The sequence below is a fragment of the Hibiscus syriacus genome, unplaced genomic scaffold, assembly GCF_006381635.1.
Source record: "Hibiscus syriacus cultivar Baekdansim isolate YM2019G1 unplaced genomic scaffold, ASM638163v2 tig00110954_pilon, whole genome shotgun sequence".
Lineage (NCBI taxonomy): Eukaryota > Viridiplantae > Streptophyta > Magnoliopsida > Malvales > Malvaceae > Hibiscus > Hibiscus syriacus.
Genome location: NW_024062931.1, coordinates 1,407,936 through 1,418,021, shown reverse-complemented (window position 1 = coordinate 1,418,021; position 10,086 = coordinate 1,407,936). Strand labels below are relative to the sequence as shown.

Genomic DNA, 10,086 nt, shown 5'->3' with positions numbered 1-10,086 from the left:
TACCTCTAGCTCTCTTGACACTTACATGGGCATTCTCTTCCATATCATTTCACATATTCACATGTACATTTCACTTTTCGTATGATTTCATTATCATATGTCACTTCTCTTGTGTTCATATAACATGTATATCATTACCCTCTCTTCTTCACATATGTTTTCTCATACATCACATAAACCCATATTTTCTTATCACATAGCTTCTTAACATATCATTCACATCATATAACTTATTACTTATGATAATGCAATCACATCATTTATTTTCATATAACTAATGATTACATAAATCACATATTACATATAAACACATAAATCATTTTCACATAACTTATATTAACTTTCCAAGTCATTTCAAATTAATACTTCCATTGCTTAATAACATATTTCATATATGTAGATAATAACTTATAGCATATCATATAGCTTATGCTTCATTCTCTTATATTTACCTAGATCATGTAACATATTTCATACTTATAAATATATATATGTCACTTCAATTATTTCTTTTATATACAAATTAATCTATTTACTTAATTCAATTTCATATAACTCCTATAATCTTTTCATATGGCTCCATAGATCTCTATCATACAACTCATGTGTCATAATTTTATTTAAGCATATGAATCTTTCCATCTAGCTTATCTTATATGTTCATATTATTACTTATGTTCAAGTCTCCTAGTTGATATACTATTTTCATATCATTCTATAAATCAATGTTATTTAGTTTATTTCACTTCTCATTTAATAATAAAATTTTATTTTACTATTTTACATAAATGATCATACCCCTATGTACTTTCCCAACTCACATTCCTATTGATTATATAACCTTTACCTTGGCTTACTTAGCTCATCTCATTTCTCATAAACTTATTTTTTTTATCATATTCTCATATTTCATTTCCATATATCCTATAGATCTTATCTTTTATACTCATATAATTTCTTAACTTATTTTATATTCTCCTATTATCACTTAATAGTATTTTACATGAATCACATAACACATACAAGAACAGATCAATTCATATAATCATACATACACTCATATTAAACACATGTTTATGCTCATAAATTCATGCGTAACCCTATAGGAAATAGACTTGTCGCAAGTCTTATTTCCATCAAACATCATATACTATTGAATATGCACTCACCTGGCCCCACTAGTCAATACCGATCTCTTATCTTTCCCTTAATCGATCTTACTTGCCAAATGTTCCGGAACTTGTTTAGGCTCAATATCTACATAAACATAATTTTTAAGACGATTATCAGAAGCCTAAACCTTATAATCCGATGCTAATAACTTAAACTAATTTATTGAACTATAATTCACTTTTCCTTTAGGGGGTATCTATACCCTCCTTAAGGTATCAGTACTCTTATTGCATTCTGTAATTCTTTTCGTTTGAAAGGGTATCGGTACCTGTTGAATGGGTACCGATACCCCTTTGCCCAAAATTCACTTTTAAGCTCAAAAATTATACTAAACTCACTTAATTCTTCTTATATAATCTCATTTTAGCCCTTCAAACTTAACTACACTTAGCATAACCCACTTATATCACTTGAACTCAACTTAATATCCCATATTCCATCTTAAATTTGGAAACCAAGAATCTTACCATTTTCTCAACATGCTCTAAATTGGATTCTATCACTTCCTATTTCTTAATTCAACTGATGACAAGTCAAATTTAACTTATCAACTCTTCTTCAAGATTTCACTTAAAAACTCATAATCTTTTATCCCTATTATCTTTTTCATCTTATAGTTTTAAGATAACTTAAGTTTTCCTTAAGCTTAAGTATCATCTAATGATCAAAAACCAAACTTAATTTCAACTAAAACCCAACTAATAAAAAATCTCACCTTATACCAAGACCCACGGTGGAGAGGAAGATGAAAGCTGGAGAAGTCTCTGGACTAATTTCTCTCTCTCATCCCACGTGATTTATAGCCTAAATAAAGAAAGATAAAAATCTTTCTAGTCAAATGACCATTTACCCTTTATTTCCTTTAATAATTACTAACAATCATCCACTAAATATTCCAATTTAGTCCATGAACTTTTAAATCTTTCAAAATCAGACCTCAAAGTTTCTATTTTAGTCACTAGCCCTGATTTTGAGATATTACAATACATACATACATGCATGTGTGTTTAAGTTGTAAGAGAACTTCTTAAGTCACGAGGAGGATACCGGTCATGTTCTTATGTCCTATTATTCAGCATGGGCTACAGGATCAAGGGTGGTCTAACTCGAGCGTTTTAAAGAGTTTATGACTATGGAAACAAAGGCCTGGGTTCATATAAATGTTTCTCGCCCTGTATTGTTTGCTGCTAATTGGGAACTTGCTGTTTGAGACTGTCCCCTGGAACCTTCGCATAGGAATTATGTGCTTTTCGATGCTGAGTTCATTGGACGCGACAGAGTTATTGTTAAAAGTAGACGACTGCAACAAGAAGAGTTGAGTATGCGAAGCAGCTTGATGACCATGAACAGTCACTTATTTATGATAAAACAATGAGGTAACCAAATGGTTGTCATACATGATTTCTAGACATATCCATCATATATAAATGCTTTTAAGTTCTCGTTGAGTTTTCCGCGCGGTCCTTGTAACAGAAAAATGACCTCATATGCTTTCGTTTTGTATATAAAACCCATTCAAGCATTCTAATCTCTCTCCCAATTACTTCTCTTTGTTAAACCTTTTTTTTCTTTTCACAAGTTCATAACTGCAAATAACTTACAATCAAGAACCTCTGTTTTCTTTTTCTCTCCATCTTCCGTATCCCTCTCAATTTGGGTGGTTTCTAGGACTAAACTGCAATCTTTCATCAACCCCAAGATTAGGATGGAGAATAACGCCATAGCATTTCTCATGAATCAGTAGCGGATTCAGAAATTTATAAATGGGGGTCCAAAATTTTAATTTTATTTTCTTAAAAATAATGGGTGTGCAAAAAAAAAATTCTTCCATTTTTATTCAACATATTATACTAAATTTCACTTTTTTATTAAACAATGGGATGCACTTGACCCGTAGGGGCGTAGTGCATCCTCCCCTGCCATGAATGCTCAAACTCATGAATGCTCAGACTCGTTTCTACTTGTGCCGTTCTTGCCATAACCACGTCCTCCCTGGGGACGATATCATTGAAGTCTCAACTGTAATAACTCTATATCTCTCGTATCTTTTGCTTCTGTTAACATCTTTTTGCTTACTATTTCTACTTTAAATCAAATTTTCAGTCAGGAGACAGGGTTCGAATTTATTGCAACCATCCGTAAGATCTTTACTGTTTACTTGATTGCGTTTCTTTTACTACTGCACTTTATGCCGTAATCTTTGTGTTTGATTGATATGAAGTGTCAATGTGAGGCTCGAACCTTCGATTGTCCCATTGTTTTATGGTTTTCAACCATGCGGGCGTTAGTGGGGACTGGGACAGTCTAGTTTTTCTCATTCCTATCCTATGACATCCATGACCATGCTTTGCAATGTATGCAGCAGTCACCTTGGCAGTATCATGACTTCCAACTCCAAAACTTGATTCAATTCTAAATTCGAATTAAATAAGATTGACATTTCTTTTTGTCCTTTATTTAGTTTTTTTCATCCTGTGGTTGGCCATCCACAGCCCCGCCCTTTGATGCCGATTAGAAGGTCAACTATGCTGAATTTGTAAGCTGCTCCTTTTCGAAACAATGCAACAAAAATAAATTTGAAAAGTTGTTATCTGAATGAAAATGGCGGCTTTCAGGGACCAGTTGCTGTATTGGAACGGAACTCAGATGGTTTATGCTGACTCACACCAGCAAGTCAATGAGAATCCGCCAGCAGGGGAAACCCAAAAGAAGAATTGAAGTAAAAGTTCACTAAGAACTTGATTTCAACGGGAAAAACAACTGCTGCTGGTTTTTCTTTTCCATTTTTAGTTTGGAACTTTATAAGGTTTTCCTAATTGTCATCGAAGCACTGCAAATGTTAGAATGGTTGTATAATAGCTGTGGGGTTTGGTAGTTTGCATGAGATTCTGCTGTTAAAACATGGATTTTACAGCCAAAGCCAATATTTTGTGCTGGGGAACTGATTCAAGCCAGCATCTTTGACATGCTTTGAAGTATAGTTTTACATTTGTTTGGTATATAAAAATTGATCGGTTTTACTGATTTATTTTGTCTTTCTTCCTTATAAAATATAATACTGTGGATGTATTTTTTTAGCTTTTGGATTTGGAACTAATTATATGGTTATGCATTGAAGATCATGTAATTGTCTTATCGTACCTAAGAGCAACAAGGAGCTGAAAATCACACAAAACATAATATTCAAAGGTAAAAATTTTGCAAATTCCTCTCACCTGCCTTGTCAGGCAAGTCACTGTTCGTCTAGATGATTAATTATTACCTCTTTGACTTTTCAATTAAGAAGCCTTGCTAATCATTTATTTTACTGGTATCTTGTGAGAGATCGCCGGGGCCAAAATAGTAGCCTATTTGTTCTGATTGAAGACCCCAGAGTCTTTTTTACGGCAACAGCAACAGAAAACAAACAATTTCTTTGATTTTGATCCCCATATCGTTAAACCTTTTTTCCCCCCAATTCTTAATATGCCTATATAATAAGCTCTATACGAGAGTAATGCTTCAACTCAGCCTACATCACGGCACTAATCACCTTGTTCTTAACCAATGGAGTTTTCTAAGCTTTTCATTGTCCTTTTCATTTTTCAAATTCTGTTTCCTTGCAACACGTCAACCCAAGCAGCTCCTTCAAATTCGAACCTCTTCCGAGAATACATAGGAGCTGAATTCAATAATGTTAAATTCAGTGATGTTCCCATTAATTCAAATGTTGAGTTCCACTTCATTCTCTCATTTGCCTTAGACTACGACACCTCAAGCTCTCCTTCTCCTACAAATGGGAAGTTCAATGTGTTTTGGGACTCCGATAACCTCGGTCCATCCCAGGTTTCTTCCATCAAGAGCAGCCATTCAAATGTTAAAGTAGCTTTGAGCTTGGGAGGGGACAGTGTGGGAGATGGCTCTGCTTATTTCAACCCTTCCTCTGTAGATTCTTGGGTTTCCAATGCAGTTTCTTCACTCACTGATATCATCCGACAATACAACTTGGATGGGATTGATATTGACTATGAGCACTTCAATGCTGACCCTGACACTTTCGCCGAGTGCATTGGCCAACTTGTAAAAACCCTCAAGAAGAACGGTCTAATCTCTTTTGCTTCCATAGCTCCATTTGATGACGATGATGTTCAAAGCCATTACAAGGCCTTGTGGAAAAGCTATGGTGACCTCATAGACTACGTCAATTTCCAGTTCTATGCCTACGATCAAGGAACAACAGTCTCTCAGTTTATCAATTACTTCAACACCCAAAGTTCTAACTACAACGGTGGTAACGTTTTAGCCAGCTTTATAAGCGATGGGAGCGGTGGCTTGACACCGGAAAACGGCTTCTTTACCGCCTGCAATAGGCTCAAGAGTCAGAACAAACTCCATGGTATATTCATTTGGTCTGCAGATGACTCAAAGAGAAATGGTTTCCGCTATGAGAAGCAATCACAAGCTCTGCTCGCAATTTCCCACTAGTGTTTTTATGTTATCTACTTTTATAAAAGCACTGAATATGAGTTAAACATTTACATTAGGGGATGTACTATTATAGATGTATTGCCTTTTATTGTATAAATATATGCCTGATATATGTTGTGTGCCTCGCTCATGCTATTGGTACTATATCTGTATTGCCTTTTAATTGGTCACTTTTTACTGGTTTATTTTGTCTTTCTTCCTTATTTTACTTAATACTATGGATGTATTTTTTAGGCATTTGGATTTAGAACTCATTATATGGTTAATATAAATACCCTTCTTTTTAAAAAAACCTAGTTTTTTCTCATTGGTGTGCCGTTTATCTCTTTTATTTTTCGTTTTCGTTGACCAGAGGCGGCACCAACTTTAATGTTGGTTGCCGACTGCCACTATTCTCTATTATCTTTTTCTTCTTTATATCATATATATATATATATATATATATATTATTTTCAATAAGTCTGCGTGTGTTGTACATTTTCATGTCTTTATAGCATATTTTCTTATGATTTTGTCTTGTTTTTCGATTCTTTGGTCGTTTTTTCATTTATTTTTTTCTAAGGGTTGATTTGACATTGTCACGACTGTTCAAGATAGTATTTATATGATGTCTTGTTGATCTTCCCTGCTTTGGACCTTCAGATTGGATTTGGATATCTGATTTGCATTCGTGGATTGCTTTTCACATCGCTCGAGCCTGATTTGTGGTTTGTCGGTGGTCTTTCAATAGTTTGACCCCCTTTTGTGGTTCGTTTTATTGGAAGCGTAGATGGGCTCACGATAATTTATAACTCGAACTTTTTATTGATACGAAACAAAATACGTTACAATAACACTACCTCAATATTACAATACTACGACACTAGTTGCGGCTAGTTTACAAACTCCACCAATATAGCTTTTCTAAGCTTTTTCAAATCTCTCAATTCTCTCTATTTTTCTTTCTCTCACTCGCTACTCACTTTTCCTCACTTACCTACATGCTTGCTTTGCTCACATATATATATGTAATAAACCGACTTAAATTGCTTCTATATTCTTCTAGCCGCATGATTGAATTCCTTAGCCAAGGATTTCAAGACTTTTCTAGATATTTTAATTGCAAAGATTTGATTTCTTGCCAACATGCACATGTGATTTCCATATTGCCACGTTGAACTCCTACAATAATTGAGTTTGTCTTCTAACACTCTCCCTCAAACTCAACTTTCCATTTAGAGTTTTCCTTTGAGTCGGTTGAATATATCTTCTCTCAATGGTTTTGTGAAAATATCTGCTAGTTGATCTTCAGTTCTGCAGTAAATTAGCTCCACATTTTTGTCCTTCACATGCTCTTGTATAAAGTGATACTTTGTATCAATATGCTTGCTTCGACTATGGGAGACTGGATTCTTGGCAAGGGAAATTGTAGACTTGTCGTTGACATAAATTGTAATTGGTTCTTCTTGTTCCAAATTTAGCTCGTTCAAAATATTCCTTAACCATATTGCTTGGAAAGTGCACGCTGTTGCGGCTATGTATTCTTCTTCACATGTTGAAAGAGCTATCGTTTGTTGCTTCTTTGATGACCATGAAAATGTTGCAGAGCCGATAAGAAATATATATCCAGTTGTGCTTTTTCGATTGTCTAAGTCTCCCCCTTAATCACCATCAAATAACCAACCAACTTTGAATTTTCTGAATGTGTGTAGAATAAGCCATGACCTGTTGTACCTTAGACATATCTGAGGATTCTTTTTGTTGCAATCCAATGATCTAGTTTCGGATGCTCCATGAATATTCTTACCAATCCCACAGCGTATTTTATGTCTAGTCGTCTGATAGTCAGATACCTTAGACTTCCAACGATGCTTTTAAACAACGTCGGATTCACTTGCTCTCTTGTTGAATTCACACTTAATTTGATTCCTGGTTCTGCTGGAGTGACTACCGGCTTGCAATCTTCCATTCTGAATTTTCTTAAAATTTCTTATGCATACTTCTTTTGTGATATAAATATTCCTTCTTTCATTTGCTTCACTTTAACTCCAAGGAAGTATGACATTTCTCCAATATATGTCATTTCAAATTCTTTAGTCATAGCTTTCTTAAAATCATTGAACATACCTGGATTATTTCCTGTGAAAATCATGTCATCCACTTATAAGCACACGATCATGATATCACCATTTTCATTTTTCTTTGTGTATAAGGCATGCTCGTATGGAATTTTCATGAACCCATTTTTCTGGAAATATTCATCAATTCTCGTGTTCCATGCTCTCGAGGCTTACTTCAGACCATATAGAGCTTTCTTCAATCAATAAATTGTCTTCATGTCCCTTTTTAATGTATCCAAGTGGTTGCTCAATATAAACTTCTTCTTCTAGGTAGCCATTTAGAAATGCCGACTTCACATCCATTTGATAAATTTTCCATCCTTTTTGTGCTGCGACTGCTGTGAGAAGTCTGCTGGTCTTGATCCTTGCTACTGGAGAAAATACTTCATCATAGTCTATTCCTTGTCTTTGCTTATAGCCTTTGACAACTAGCCTCGCTTTGTGCTTCTTGACATTTCCTTCTTTATTGGTCTTTGTCCTGTAAACCCATTTTACTCCAATTGGGTTATGACCTTCTGGTTGTCTTATTAGCTCCCATGTATTATTTCTTTCTATTGATGCTATTTATTCATCCATTACATTCCTCCATTTTTCATCTTCAACCACTTCTTCGTATGTTATTGGATCACTGTTCACAAGTAAGCAGAAAAGTGAAACATTATTTAGCTCATAATCGTTGTACCTTTCTGACATTCTTCTCTCTCTTGTGGATCTTCAAACTTCTGTGGGAGGTGCTTCAGAATCTTCTACTATGTTGCTAGCATCGCTGCTGCTGCTTGACGATGATGATATATTTTGTTGAGGACATTGATCATCAGCTTGTTCATCTTGATTAATAAGATCATCATCTTTAAAAAATAGTCCTTCATCTTTCTTTTCCTCTTTGCTCCATCTCCAATAGTCTGCTTTATCGAACTCGACATCTCTTGAAATTATTATCTTCTTTGTAAGAGGACTATATAATCTGTAAGCTTTCCTTCTTTCATCATAGCCAATGAAAATACATTTTTCTCCTCTGTCATCAAGCTTCTTTCTGGTCTGTTCAGGAACGTGGGCATATGAGATGCATCCAAAAATCTTGAGGTGTCCAACTCCTGGTTTCTGTGCACTCCATGTTTCGTTTGGCATCATATACTTCACATTTTTTGTTGGACATCTGTTCAATAGGTAAACTACACATCGAACTGCTTCAGCCCAAAATTTCTTGGTAGTTACTTACCTTTTATCATGCTTCTTGCCATGTTCAGGATTGTGCGGTTCTTCCTTTCTGCAACTCCATTTTGTTGTGGCGTGTATCTGGCTGTCAGCTGATGGATGATGCCATGCTCTTTGCAGAATTCTTCAAATAACTTTGATATATATTCACCTCCTCTATCTGATCTGAGTATCTTCAAATATGGACCGCTTTGTTTTTCCGCCATTGCTTTGAATTCTTTCAATTTTTCCAGCGCTTCCGACTTTTCTTTCAAGATATAAATCCAACATTTTCTACTAAAATCATCAATGAAGTTATGTAGTACCTGTTACCTCCAAGAGATGGTATGCCAAAAGGACCGGCTATATCTGTGTGTACTATCTCCAACGGTCTTCAGGCACGCCAGGATCTGCCAACTTCAAAGCTTTGTCTATGTTGTTTTCCTTTGATGAAAGACTCACATAATTGATTTGGAGGGTTGATCTCTGGTAGTCCTTTCACCATGCTTGTCTTTTATAACAACTTCAAACCAGAAAATCCAAGATGTCCATATCTTAGATGCCACAACCATGAATAATCTTTGATCGCGATCTTCATGCACTTGACTTCTCCCGACTCGATATCAATTGTAAAGAGACGATTTCGAGTCATATCGACTTGGTCTATAAATTCTCCTTCTTTATTTTTGATGGCAAGCGAGCGGTTCTTTATCTGCACTTCATATCCTTTTTCCAGGAGTTGACCAAGACTGATGATATTGCTTTTCAAAGCAGGTACATAATAAACATCTGAACTGTATTTCTTTTCTCCATTTCTCTGAGTAATCACGACTTCACCTTTTCCTTTTAGTTCTGCGTGTGAGTCATCTCCGAACATTACTCGTCTATGGACTGTTTCATCTAAGTTCACAAACAGTTCCCTTTGACCACACATATGGTTACTGGCACAATTATCAAGATACCAAATATTTTTCTTGAATTCTTCATTTCCTTTATAAGTGAGGAATACATGAGATTTTTCAATTTTTTTCTTCTTCAGCTGCTGCTACGTTATTTCTTTCTTCTCGTTTAGGAGCATATCTACAGTCATAACTATAATGATTATACTTATTGCAATTATAACATTGTACCTGAAATTTATTTCCTTGTTGAT

The 10,086-nt window shown here is 35.0% G+C and overlaps 1 protein-coding gene across 1 annotated transcript; it reads left to right on the top strand.

Annotated features, from left to right (window-relative positions):
- Positions 1-4,719: 4,719 nt before the first annotated feature.
- On the top strand, positions 4,720-5,692 carry LOC120148170 (chitinase 2-like). Its single transcript, XM_039161343.1, has one exon. The coding sequence runs from the start codon at positions 4,720-4,722 to the stop codon at positions 5,635-5,637; it is 918 nt and encodes a 305-aa protein (XP_039017274.1). The 3' UTR covers positions 5,638-5,692.
- Positions 5,693-10,086: the final 4,394 nt, after the last annotated feature.

Bases quoted from the DNA above. Each gene is read 5' to 3' on its own strand.
- LOC120148170 (XM_039161343.1), top strand. From the start codon at position 4,720: ATGGAGTTTTCTAAGCTTTTCATTGTCCTTTTCATTTTTCAAATTCTG.